Source organism: Onychostruthus taczanowskii, unplaced genomic scaffold (assembly GCF_017590055.1).
Source record: "Onychostruthus taczanowskii isolate IOZ18803 unplaced genomic scaffold, ASM1759005v1 scaffold50, whole genome shotgun sequence".
Taxonomy (NCBI): domain Eukaryota; kingdom Metazoa; phylum Chordata; class Aves; order Passeriformes; family Passeridae; genus Onychostruthus; species Onychostruthus taczanowskii.
In genome coordinates, this window is record NW_024502569.1 from 5,968,612 (window position 1) to 5,982,418 (window position 13,807).

Genomic DNA, 13,807 nt, shown 5'->3' on the forward strand with positions numbered 1-13,807 from the left:
ATGAATACCCTCTGGTTATGACTAGCATGCATATCTGTCATGCTGAGGGGTCAGAGCCAGCCTGCCAGATCTGAACATTACTGTATTTGGGAGCGTGGGGATTATTTCTCATTGTGAATTGTCTTTATTAAAAACCAGAGAGATATCTAAAATGATATTATTCCTGCTTTCATGAAAAACAGGTTCATAGGTGGACATTATCACTCTCTAAATCTACATGAAAGGAGGTTTAGTGAGGTGGGGGCCTGTCTCTTCTCCCAGGTAACAAGGAGCAGGACAAAAGGAAATGCCCTCAAGCAGTGCCAGGGGAGGTATAGATTGCATCTTAGGAAAAAGATCTTCTCTGAAAGGGTGGTTGGGCATTGGAACAGGCTGTCCAGGGAAATGGTGAGGTCACTGCTCCTGGAAGTGTTAAAAAAGTACATGGATGTGGCATTTGGGGATTTAGTGGGGAACATATCGGTGCTGGGTTAATGGTTGGACTTGATGATCTCAGAGATCTTTTCCAGTCTTAGTGAGTCCATGAATCTGGTTCCAGGTACCGCCATCCATAATAAGGTCAAATATGAACTTTGCATCCAAATATTCTTTGCAGCTTGGTTCTGCAATTTTGTTCCAGATGTGAATTCCCTGTCTGTCCTCTGATACCTCATAGTTCCCTCGTCTCCTCACCGTTATGAAACAACATGAAAAACAAGTAATCCCCCCTTAAAAAAAAAAAAACAAAAAAACAAAAAAAAAACAAACAAAAAAAAAACCCAAAAAACCAAACAAAAAACCTAAACCCAAAGCAAACCAGAAACTAAAAGAAAACCCCAAGTAGGCATTGGTAATGCTGCCACTTTGTGTGCCTGGTTAGTCCAGCATGGAATGGATATTGGTAGGAATTATGGTTATCAGCACAGACCTTTCAATCTAAATGAGTTTGGGGCATGTGGTGAGTGGAAGAACACTTCCAAGCCACCTGTCTTTCCCAGAGAAGGTGTGGATGCCTCACCCCTGGAAGTGTCCGAGGCTAGGTTGGATGGGGCTCTAAGCAACCAGATTTAGTGGAAAGTGTCCTCCATGGGCAGGGGGTTGAAACTGGATGGCCTTTTAAGGTCCCTTCCTACCCAAGCTATTCCATTATTCTACCCCGGCCCATTTCGCCTCAACAAGTGGAAGCAGTGCCACCCCTCTCCCGCCAGGACCCAGCGAGGAGTGGCTGTGACACGGAGCGGGTTTTGTGAGGGGAAAAAGTGTCACTTCTTACTGCCTGTAAACCTACGGCCGGGCGCCCCGAGAGGGCCGCCGGTCCCCCCACCTCGGTCCCTGAGGGCGCGCCAGCCCTTCCCGCCCTGGAAGCCCCTCCCCCCGCTGGAATGCGCCGGGAGGGGAGTGGAATGACGCGGGCGCCGCGGGGTCACGTGGCGCGAATGGAATGCCAACAATGTAGCGAATGTCCCGACTGCGCCCCGCACTCGGCGCCCGGGACGGCCAAGGGGGAGGATGGAGAGCGGCCCGCGGCGCCGCGGCCGCCGCCGCTGCTGAGCCGCGCCGTGCCGACCCCCGGAGGGCGAGCGGCGGCGCCGGGCGCCCCGGGGAGGTGAGCGGAGCGGGTGCGGGGGGCGCGGGCTCCCCCTCAGCTCCGGGTGGGAGCGCTCCCCATCCCCCAAAACTGCTCTGCGCGAAAGGGAGAGTCCTGTGGGGAAGCGGGGGGTGCGGGCGAGCGGAGCCGGGTCGGTCCTCGAAGGGAGATTGAGCGTCCCGTGTGTGAGTCCCCTCGTGGGGGCAGCCTGGGCGCCCTGCCCGCACCCTCCGACATTTTCCGGACACTCGTGTGACAGCGCAGCACAGCTCCGGCGGAGCGAGGTGGGGGTCCGCCTGCCCGAGGCCTCTGCCCCAGCTGGCCGGAGCTGCTAATAAATGGCTGGAGTTTATTTTGGGAGCTTTCTGCCCACGAAAGGAGTGGGGGGAGACGGGAGTGCCGGCGGCACGGCGGCGGGAGGCGACCTGCGGGGACAGACGCTGCGGGCCGGTGTCGCGGGCAGCGAGGGCCCCGGGGAGCCGGCCGGGAGCAGCCAGGGCCCGCGGGGTCCCGCGGCTGCGGAGCGGGCCCCGCTGCTCCCCGTCAGCTGAAGGTCACTGCCAAAACCCAGCAGCTCGCCACCCTCTCCGCTGCCAGGGTGTGCGTGTTGAAATAGCCCTTTCCTCGGGAAAGGCACTCGCGCAAATGACGCAAAAAGGGCTCGTTTGGAGTGTCCGGGCTTTGCGGTCAGTCGCTGCCGGGCTGCTGTGGAGGGGGAAGGTGGGATGTTTCCCACAGCCTGCGCTGGGCCAGTGCTTGTGCCTGGCACTGGGACACGGGCACAGAGTCACTTTCGGACAGTTCTGCTAGCAGGAGAGGTGGAATCGTTTTAGGGAAAATGCCCTTTGCACTTTTCTTCACTTCCACAATGTGCCCACTTATAAAGCACGATTTGTATAATAATAAAATTCCTGAAGCGCTTCCCCCCTTTGTAGACCTCCAATACGAAGTGAACAGTCCCTGCTTCCTTGAATTGGTGTTCTAAAAAAATCCCCCAAAACGATACCTGTAAATTCAGAGAGGGAAGGAAGTTGTAGCAGTTTCTTTAAACTTTACTCCTTCCTGTACTGCAGTGATTTCAAATTCAGCTCACTCCAGTGCCTGCACAGTTACGGGGAAACAGCTCACCAGCTTGGGTGAGCTTTAGTTTCTTGCCTGTGTCCCCGCTCCACAGAGGCACTAGCACATGCAGCCTGTTGGTGAATGAAGAAACAGGAGAGTGAATAGATAGCGCTGCTGGGAAAACAGACATCAGCATATAATTTCAGTGTCTCATTGATCGGTTGTTTGGTTGCTGACAGAGCAGCTATTGGTGTTTCTCCAATGAAACAAAATAATCAGTTAGTCAAAAATTGTTTAACTTGATGTAATTAAAGTAATGCTGCACCTGCTTGAAGGATAATGGACAAGCTTCTAATTAGTACAGAACATGTAACATTTTGGAAAAGACCTTAGGACTGTTTAGTCAGAATGGCTAGTGACTCAAAAATAATTTCTTCTGATGGCAGGAGGGCTGTTGTTACATCCATGCTGCAGGCAGGGTGCAGATTAGAAGGATTTGAAATTCTCCAAATCCAGATGTACAGTTAGAAATGCTTAGACAGAATGAGACACATTACATGCCTTTTAAAGCATACAACCATTTTATGGGGTTTTTTTTCTGAAAAATGCAAATCACAGGAAGATATAAAAAAGCCAGCAGCTTGTCTTTCCTTGTAAATCACCTGTAATATTTAGTGTTCCATTTTTCTTGCTTATCTTACATATTTAGTTTAAAAAAAACCTCTGCAAAATATGAAACAAGTTTGCAGTTACCTCCAGTACTTACTGCTGTTGCTGCTCTCATCCATGCTGTCTAAACGAGCAACATTTCTTTCTGGTTTAAGCAGTGTTGTAAATGTAAGCTGAGGAAGTTGCCAGCTGGCTTGACCCAGCATTATTAGACTCGAGCTGAGGCTAAAGGTCACAGAAGTTCTTTATGTGAAGCATGTGTGTAAGTGGGAAAGCAGTCTTTTGCTGCAAAAAGGTGGGGGGCTTGCAAGCTTTCCCAGCGGGTCCCAGGCCTGAGGATTGGCACAGGGACTGAAAAGGAAGAACAACCCAGATGCCTAAACCAAGCCATATGGTGCCTGCTGCTGTCAGGAAAAGAAAGAAAATTATCAACCAATTAATTGCTGTGTATCTTCTAAGCACTAGCTAGTTATGATGTAGTCCAAAGAAAGCTGCAATACTATTGTGTTTTATTTTTTACCAAGCCTCTGTATTATCTTTTGCTATATTCTGTCCAAGTAGAAAAAACCTCTTTTTGAGATCCTGCAGTTGCTTTTGTCTTCACTTGGGACAATGAAAGCTTGATCTGTTACTGACCAATAGCTGGTTTGTGGAAATCTGGCTGAACAGCTTTAGCACTTCCCTTAAAACAATTGGCAAATGTTGCTGTCACTTCTCTGTGAGTTAGCTTTGCAGGGTGTTCATGCAGAGCACAGAATGGAGGAGCTCAAGACCTCAAACACATTATAGGTGCTTTTTAGTTAATGGAGCATTTAAATCCTAACCAAAAAAAGGTTGACTTGGGTTAATTCAAGCGATTAATCTGTCTTCCTGCATTTCAGTTTGGTGAAACATCATGGGAGAGTCTGGGGTCTGACTGCACTGTTGCATTTCAGACCTTGTTAGAGGAAAGCTTGAAGTGGACTCTGTCCTGATGAGGAAGGTGTGGTGGGCTTCAGAGGTGAACGTGTCCTGATTCTCTTGGGCTTCACAGCAGTAAGCTGTTTGCTCGGCAGTGAGAAGTGATGGTAAATGCATGGAAATGGTTGGTTTTTTGGGAAATGCTACAGCTATCACAACAAGAAGAGTTTTTAGTTACGAGCATGGGAAAATAAAGAACAGTACTTCCCAGAGAAATCCTTTTCAGTGGTAAATGTCCTATGATCAAAAGTGAAGCACCTTTAAAATAAAAATCCAATTGACTTCTGAGTGCCGGTGAGAAACATACCATCCTCTGTGTTTGCAATTTGGAAACAACTGAATAGAATTCTTCCCTTACCAGCAAGGTGGCTGGAGCAGCATTCAGGAGTCACTTTGCAAGTGCAAATGGCAGCAGAAGAAGCCAGCCTGCATAACCAGCATCAGTAGCGAGGTTGCATTTCTGATTAGGCTGTCTTTTAATCCTGTTCCAAACGCGCCATTATTTCATGAATGTATTGTGGTGATGCATAAAGATTTAGTTAAGGTAGGATTCTTGTTGTAATCTCTGCTGCATGGAGATCACAAGTTTTACAGTTGCTCAGCTGTGCTGCATAGGTGTTCTCTGCTGCACATCAGAAGAACTGACATGCAGCAGAGAACATAAAGCTGTCTCCAAGTCTTCTTTTTCTGTGTTGGGATGCTGTATGATCTGGTTCTTCATCTTCTGCTCTTACTGTGTAGCTCCATTTACCCCGCTTTTCCCTTTCTTCCCTATAAGGCACAGCTAATGAAATATCAATATACCCTTTCCTCTCTTCTTTTTTTTCTTCCCCTCTTCCTTCCAGTTCTGGTGAGAACTGTTACCTTCGGACTTTGCTAAGTTATTCACGTGGAAAAGCAAAATGTCTTGTCTTTCTGTTACTCACTTTGTTATTGAAATACTAGAAGTTGCTATGGTTAGGGTCATCAATATTTCCATTATAAATCTTTTTCATAAACTTCTGAAACTGTGCTCAGCTAGTGTAAAACAAACAAAATCTTAAGTGGGGGAAAAACATTTCATAAGCGTACTCTTCCCTATTTATGAAATAGGATAGGCTTGTCCAGAATTTGGTTATGCAATTGGGTAGGAAATTTGCCACAATTAGATACTGTAAAATTATTAAATTAGTTTTCTTAAACCTTGGTTTTTAGGAGTTTTATTTTGAAGATTAACTTACAAGAAAAATTTACTGGTTATGTTGAGAAAATGTTCTGGAATCCTGCTGGAAACAGATAAAGTGAAAATCATTAAAGGGTATCCAAGTGTGACAGCTTAAGAGGTTAAACTGATTCATTTTCACTTGATTAATTGTCATGCTGTCCCTTCAGAGGCATTTACGATATCTACTTAATTGAACGTACTTTCTGTTTTCTTTTGTTTCAGTCACTGTCAGTCTGCAAAATGATGATTCCACAGATTATTATTTTCCATAGGAAATGTGAAGATTGTGAGCTGAAGTAAAATATTGGCAGAAATCTCTTGAGAATTTTGCCTTTTCTTCTCTGTGAAGGATTATGTTTACAAGAAATTGATACCATCAAGTGACACTTTTTTGAAATCATTTAAAAGAAACAAAGAATAAAGCTGTATTTATGCTCAGAGAAAACTGGATCAACAATGAGGCCAAAGACTTTTCCTGCTACGACGTATTCTGGAAACAGCAGACAAAGGCTGCAAGAGATTCGAGAAGGTTTAAAGCAGCCATCCAAATCTTCAGGTCAGGGACTGCCAATTGGAGCAGGCAGTGAAACTTCTCTGGACCCTAAGATTTTAATAGGGAAGGATGCTGCAAGGCAGCAGCAGATGAGACAAACTCCCAAGTTTGGACCGTATCAGAAAGCTCTGCGAGAAATCAGATATTCTCTGCTGCCCTTCGCTAATGAGTCAAGCACCACAGCAGCCGTGGAAGTCAATAGGCAGATGCTCCAGGAGCTGGTGAATGCAGGTTGTGATCAGGTACGTATGAGTTGGGAGGGGGGATTGGCACTGCTGCCAAAACAAGTTCATACTCTGGGCTGAAGGAAGGATTTTGATGGTGGGTGTCAAAATCATGAAAATGCACTGATTCTTCTGGCAGTCGTATTGCTGTATGAACGGCAGAGTAGATGGACTTACTGGGGACAGATGTGACTAGTGTGGGGTTCATTTATGTTAAAGACAGTCTTTTTCTTTTTTGTTTTTTCATTTTCCCTGCAATGCTTAGTAACAAGCCTTAGTTGTGAGTAATGGGGTGGAATTTTGTCTAAGCCCAGCTCACTGACAGAAAAAACTGTAAGAAATGATAGATGCAATATCTGGTATTTGAAGAATCTCACTTGCTCTTAGCCAGAAGCAGGAGGGCTTGGATGGATGTTCAGCTGACTGCAGTGATTCTGTCCACACGTTTTCTTCTTCACTTTCTCTGCTTCTATTAAGAGGTGGTAGCACTGCTCAGATCAGAGACTTGGTGTAGAGATGCTTTTTATTTTTGTCATCCTGGGATTGATGCTTGAAGATTGATTGAAGAATATATTCTTAATTCAAAGACCTTTCGCATGGTGCAGAACACAGTCTTTTTGTGTTGAGCTGCATTCATCTTGCTTGTGCTTCCAGTGTTGGTGTCAACTTTCACCTCTGTCCAGAAGTATTTCAAAATTTTGCTTTTTAGAGAAAAAATGCTGGTTTGGGTTCAGATTCTAAATGGTGTAGGAACACTTTTTTTCCTGTGTGATTGAATAGCAGTTGTTGACAAGCTGAAACATTTCCATTTATAGTTCTTGATACAAATTGAAGAGATTTAAAACCAAAGTGCTTTTAGTGGCATCTCCTTGATTTCAAAACTTACCCCCCATTCACTCATGGCAGAATGTAAGTCTTTTTACTGTCCTAAACGGTATTCTGATCCTGTATAACAAAACTAACATCAAGCAGTATTACAAACAGTATAACAGTATGCATTTCCCTGGAGCTATATCAATATTAATTAGTGCTGTTTCTATGCCAAAGAGTTTATGCTACACAAGATAATCAGAGCTAGAGTAGATTGCATATCTAATAAGAAGTGCTGCAGAACAACTAAACACTTCCTAGTCCAGTGAACCAAGATGCTGTACTGAATTATTTAACTGGAGGAACTAAGGATTTTCTCTCATCTTTAGTAGGCCATGAAAACAGTGTTTTTTAGAACTCTAGCCTCTAAATTTCCCTAGCTGTTTAGGATGGGAACATTCCTTGTGCATATGAGCCAAGGTTAAATGAGCACAGCTGGATTCTGGATTGGAAATGCACATTTGGTAGGTTACAGGGACAAATCGTTCACACATAGAACTTGGCTTGTTGGACTGAAATCTTGGAAAGTACTTTGAGCACAGCACAGTAATGTTAAGCCAATGTATAAAACAGAAATACCTGAACACCTGTGAAAATGCCTTGTATTCAAAGCAGTGTAGTGAAGTATATGTGTAATTTTTTTAATATATTCTGCTATTTTGACTTCAGTGTTCATACAGTGATATTGCTGCTTCTACAGCATTGAACCCAGTTCTGACTCTGATGTGGAGATTTTTGCTCCTTAAATTTTGCTCACATTTTTAGTTGAGCTTTTTTTTGCCACTCCTCATTGACCATGCTCCATCCATCCTCCCATTTGTTGTTTCTCCGTAGCTGTGACTTGTTGCCTGGCAATGGCATTATTGGGCCTATTCTTTAGGTGTGTTTGGCACTCAGGTCTAAGCTTAACCAGAGTCACATTTGACTGGAGTCCAAATAGAGGTTTCAAGACTGGAATCCTGTGAATAAAAGTGCTGAGCTTCCCAGAGTGAGTCCAGACCACATGAAGATTCACTGTCCTAGGGGACTGTGAATGAGTGGAGCTTCTTGAGATAATGTGAATAGTATCTGACCTTGGAGATGGCATAGGCTAACAGACCTGATTACTGCCTCTGGATTCTTCTTTTCCCCCTGGTGCCTGAGCTGTTTCAAATCAGATGCTGAACTGTTTCATATCATGATGTGTTTTAAATCAGTGATCCCAAGCTGCCCTGTCCCTGCTTGTGAATCAAAGCCTTTGAATGCCTACTACAGGGACATCTTCTGTAGTCCTGTGGGCAGCAACAGATCTCTGATTTAACAGAGAAATGAAGGTAGCTTCAGTTTCTTTGGGGATGTTTTTATTTACCTCTGAACCCAATGCTTGTGTGAGGTTGGTAAATGGGCATTGAAGCCCACACCCAACCTTCCCCTTTCAAAAGCCATGAGAAGCTGTTTTGAGGTTAAGGATTTCAGTCCATGAACAGCTAATGTTCTACTTGAGCCTTCCACTAGAGCAAGCCTGCAGAATACAAAATCTTACCCCTCCTGATCCTGCTTCATGGTGCACAAATCAGCTGTTCAGGTGCTGCAAGCATCCTGAAGGGTCTGGCAGTTTGTCATAAGAAGCTCTATTCATGAACATTCTAGGAAGTTGTGAAGAAGGAGTAGAGGGCTATAACACTCGGTTTGATCTTATTGGAACTCCATTTTCCAGCTGGGTTTGGGCTGAGGCTTTTTGGTGTCCTGAATGGAGCACAGAAAAGTAACACTAACCTTGTGGGAAATGTTGTGATGGACGCCATGCAAGGATCAGGATTCTTCTTCAGTCTGTTTATTAAGCCACAATAAGGGCTTTTGGAAGGGTGAAGGGAAATAGTGACAATTGAAAAGGAAAAGAATTTTAGAGGCTGGAAAAAGGATACTTCTATTTAATACTCTTACTGGCTGCACATATCTGTAGCATGGATAGATTTTAACAACAACCATATGACAATCCTACAAGAGATGTTGCTTACTGGGGTTTGTAGCTCCCTGTTCTGTCTAAAGTAACTCTTAAGTTTTAAGATGAAATTGTAAATGGTTTTATTAAATAAAAAGGAAACATAACATTTTATTACTTTACTCTTGCTCTATAAATTCCCACACAGCCAGGAGGTTCATTATAAACCAATAGGTCGACTTAACAAGTATATGAAATGCAGTGTAATTCATGAAGCAAATATCAAATTCTCATGTCTTTCAGTTGCAGTCATCATAGGTGTTACATAGGAAAACAGACTTTTTTTTTTTTTTATTGGTTAGGAAGTTGCCAGTATTCTTTTAAATGACCTGTTTTCTTCCAGAAAGATTTATTTTTAAGCCATTGTGGAGTTTTTGATTTTATAGTGAAATCTGATCCCCTAAACTTAATGGGGACTTCACTGTTCGCCTGAAAGAAACCATGATTACATATTTTCTTGTTTTTAAGAGATAAAAACCATAACACAAAATAACACACATAATTAGTCATTGTTTTTCTGAAACAAATGGAGCAACTTGTCTGTTGTTTGCTTAAGTCATCTTTTCAACAGTAATTATTTAGTGAGTTTCAATCAAAAATAATTAGTGCAGCCTAAATAGTTTTGAAACTCACAGAGCATGACTGCAAAAAATCAGACCTTTTTCTTTGTAAAAGCTTGAAGCCAAAAGCACACCTAATATGCCATTCTTTAGTAAATAAAAGTCCTTGGGCTTGGAAGTGTAACTTGCAGTCACTGCAGGGGGACAAGAGTGTGGGGCATCTGTCCTGTGGGCTGGTAAACCACTGGAATCACCTGGGGCAACTGGGTGGTGTTTGGGGTGTGGTGGTAAAAGCAGCTGCTGTTGTGGACTGAATGTTTCTAATGAATAGATGCAATTGAGTGTATGATCAGTGGCATTCCAACAACCTGAATGGGCTGTACTGTACTTACTGTACTTCCTTAGAGCATAAACAGCCACTGACATTGTAATTTGGAGTGGGCTGCAGCAGTTCTAGATGAACTGTGGAATGTTACACACTTGTCACTTTTGTGGGTTTTTTTTTCTTTCCCTCAAGCAAACTTTCCTTTGAGCAAAGGGTGCCTTTTCTGGGTGAAGATTTCTAGACATGGTTTGTTTGGACAGCTATTTTTAAGAAAAAAATCATGTTTTAGGATTTTTTACAGGCTACATACTGCCAGTAACATGCTATCTGCTGTACAACTATGAATATGTGAAGTGGGGAAGTTCTTATGCTTAATTTTCTCCAGAGGCTTTTATAAATATCTGGAGTAAAACATGTACCTCCCATGCCAATGTCAGGATATTTTGAAGGGGAAGATCTGTCCATTGGTTACTAATTGTAGTGTCTTTCAATGGAATGGAATGGTGTCTGTGGAATGATGTAATAATGTGTGTAAGAATATAAAATTGACTACCTTGTTACCAATGTTATGCTAAATTAACAAGATTCAGTTTGTGGAAGTGGGGTGGGGGTTTTGGTTGCTTTTTTTTCCCTTAAATTCCTCATTGCATTCCAGGATTCTTTCAATCTCTTCATCGTGGCTTGTCTTCTTTTTATTGAACCTGTTTGGCAAAGATTCTCCCCTGGTTTGGGAATGCTGATTGATTTCAGGTTTTGAGAATGGAGAATAAAGTATTTCTCTCAATTTGAACAAATATTTGCAGTTCTTTAAGAGAGGGAAATTCTGTTCTGCCAAATAGAGCTTCTGCAAAAAGTCATTTTTTTGCATTTAGCATGTAGAACTAGTATTCTGTTCTTCCTGTTCTGTACAGGTCATGCTTGTCCACCTATGATCCATGTGCCATCAAGCAGTGTTTTTCTGAGCAGTGGAACTTTTCACCATAATGTTGGAGTAGTGACAGGAAGCAGATACAGTGCAGAGTTTTGTTTTGATAACAGACTTGCTGAAGCTTTGCTGTAGTAAAATATCTGTTGTGATGTATTTGTTGTGGTGCATTTGTATTTGTTAAGTCTAATGTGACAGCTTGCCTTCAAGGTGAAGGACAGCAAAAATTATAAGAGCAAATGAGAGAACTAATTTCATAACATTGGCGTGTCCTGTAACAAAATTTTGTGTTTGCTTGAGTAAACTTTACCTGTGTTAGAAGTTTTTCCTGCCCTGCTATTTACCAAAACCTCGAGGATGAACATCTTAGTCATCTTCTGGATGTTTTCAGTCCAGATTGTTTGGTTAATGAAAAATGACTGAAGAATGAGCTGTTATAAGATTGCCTGGGTTATTCTGTGGGACATGCTTTAAAGGTGAGGATCACAGAATATTTTGAATTGGAAGGAATCCACACGGATCATCAAGTCCAGCCCTTAAGTGAATAGCCTGTACAGGGATCTAACCTGTGCCCTTGGTGTTGGTAGCAGTATGCTCTCACCAGCTGAGCTAATGTGGTGCAGGTCATTACAAGCTGTGCTGCTTGTAGAAGTATTTTGGGTTACAGGGAGGAAAAAAGGGATGTTCAAATGAGGGCACTCACTGCTGAGTGCAGGAGAAAGGTTTTATTTTAGCAACTGAAATAGATCTGATAATTCAGGCCAACAGTCTCTTGGGTGTTCCATTTGCATCCATCAGGTACGTTGTTCACTCTGCCTTCTCTTTACTAGGTGTATTGAGGGCTTGTTTCATAACCTTTTCCTACACATTTTTCTTTCTAACCTCCCTTTTTGGTTTCAGTCTTTCTGAGAGATTTCCAGTATAATGCAGTGTTCTTCTATCAAAGCATGTAACGGAATGTGTTTCCCCACTAATATGCCTGAGGTTAGCAACTTAAGTCATTTCAGTTCTTCAGAAAAAAGTGAGTCATAGCTTTCCAGGGGCTGAAAGCAAGAGGTGGAAATTGCTCTTCAGCTGATAGCTTCTGACACCTTTCTCTTCTAAGCCCTTTCTCTTGTCTCCAGTCTTCCTATGTTTCTGTCACTTCTTGATGATACTGGCTTAGTGAGTGTACTTAGATTCTCTGTGTCATGACACAAACTCCCACAATGTCTTTGAGAAGGTGCTCTAGGTATTGTTCTATGTGAGCATGGCTTGGGATATGCTTGTCCTGCAGAAGAAAGAAAAGTATTTTCCCTTGAGTTTTTGTGGTGTTGGAAATATTTATTAACAATTGTAAATGATCGTGTGTTCTCCTTTGCATGACAAGATTTGGCAGCTGGACAGTAATATTGCACTGAAGAATATTAGACTCTGCCCTTAATTCTTGTTAGTCTTTTTTTCTTCTTTATCAAACACAGAATAAATTACATCTTGATAGTAGGATTGTGTTTGAAATGACAGGACAGGAATCAGATGCTAGACTTCAACTGTAGATAAGTGTGAATCTTGAGTTATCTTAAACTTTCCTATTCCGCATATCAGATAAACATTCTAGAAGCTTGGGAATTAATATAAAAATATGAAATTGTATCTTGCTCTAACAGGGTACAGGATTAACTTGCACTGGATACTTAAATTGTATTTATTAAAATTTAATTGCCAGTAGAATTTTGAGCTATGGATTTTTTTTAAGTGAGAAAGGAAATGACTTCTTCACATTCACTAAAAAATGTGCATAAGCATTTACTTCAGTCTCTGAATAAAAAGCCCTTGTGACCAAAAGTGAAGATTGCCATTATTATTCTAACAGGAAGCTGATATCACAATAGCAGTAGGGTGTAACAGTTCCTTTTGCATTTTTTATGTTGTTCTCAGCCTAAATCTCTGCTGTTCTTTCAGCTTTAGTATCTGAAAGGAACCAATGTGATTTTATATTTTATACAGAGACTGAAAAATAGCATCTCTGCATGGGAAGGGGGATGTGGGGTGTTTTTTGCTTGCCTGTGGGGATTCTTTTCTTTTTTAAAGAAATTGAATGGCACTTTTAAACTTAGAGAGATTTCAGCGGAAGGACTTGATACAAGACTTTCACATGCTACTGTTTTTAGGGGTAGGTCAAGGTGTGCATTTAGAACTCAGTTCAACCTAGGAATGTTTTTTAGTAGTTACTAAACTGATTAAAAGCTTATGTTAAAACTGCTAATTGAATAGCAGTACAATGAAAATAAAAATTCATTGCTACTCATGTGATACGCAGGTGTGTGCCATACTTCTGTGGAGTCTTTTTTGTTAAAATTTATTTTCTTTTTCCTATAGCATGGGCAAATATACATAAAATAAAATACAATTACTTTTGTTTTTCCTCAGTTTTTTCTTGCCGTAGCCCCATCTCAAGCAGACCACAGCTTGTTAATGCTCCCATGGGCCCAGCATTCAAATTCTGCTTGACAGCTGCTTATGGTGTCAACTCTTATAGAATGTCCATGTGCCATGTGTGTTGTCCATGTGTCCCCCTAATGTTCCATAAATCAGGCTCCAGTACTTGCACTCTTTGCTTCTTGGGTGCTGCCTGTCTCTGACTTGCAAATGCTTGTATGCAGTGCTGTCTGAAGTAGGTGAGATGTGAAAGAGCCCTTCAAATCTTTTTACTTGGTGGTGCCAGCTGCTGTTTTTCTCATGGATATGTCCATTAATTCCCTTGAATCACTCTTAAGAAACAGCTGGTTAGACCCAGGTTTTCCTTTCTTTGACCTCGGAAAGAATTCTGAGTGGATTACAAGCTGCCTGTGGCTCTAGCTACTCTAGCTATAGAGTAGATGTTCCACAATCAAGTACTGCTGGAACAATGCAATTTGCACTAGTAAA

The 13,807-nt window shown here is 42.3% G+C and overlaps 1 protein-coding gene across 1 annotated transcript in view; it reads left to right on the top strand.

Moving 5' to 3' along the window:
- Window positions 1-1,451: 1,451 nt before the first annotated feature.
- The window catches only part of LATS2 (large tumor suppressor kinase 2), a 48,658-nt gene continuing 36,302 nt past the window's right edge, over window positions 1,452-13,807 (top strand). The window contains exons 1-2 of the mRNA XM_041415990.1: window positions 1,452-1,585; window positions 5,685-6,257. Coding sequence (XP_041271924.1) covers window positions 5,919-6,257 — 339 coding nt within the window. The 5' untranslated portion in view covers window positions 1,452-1,585; window positions 5,685-5,918. The remainder of the gene's footprint in view (window positions 1,586-5,684; window positions 6,258-13,807) is intronic.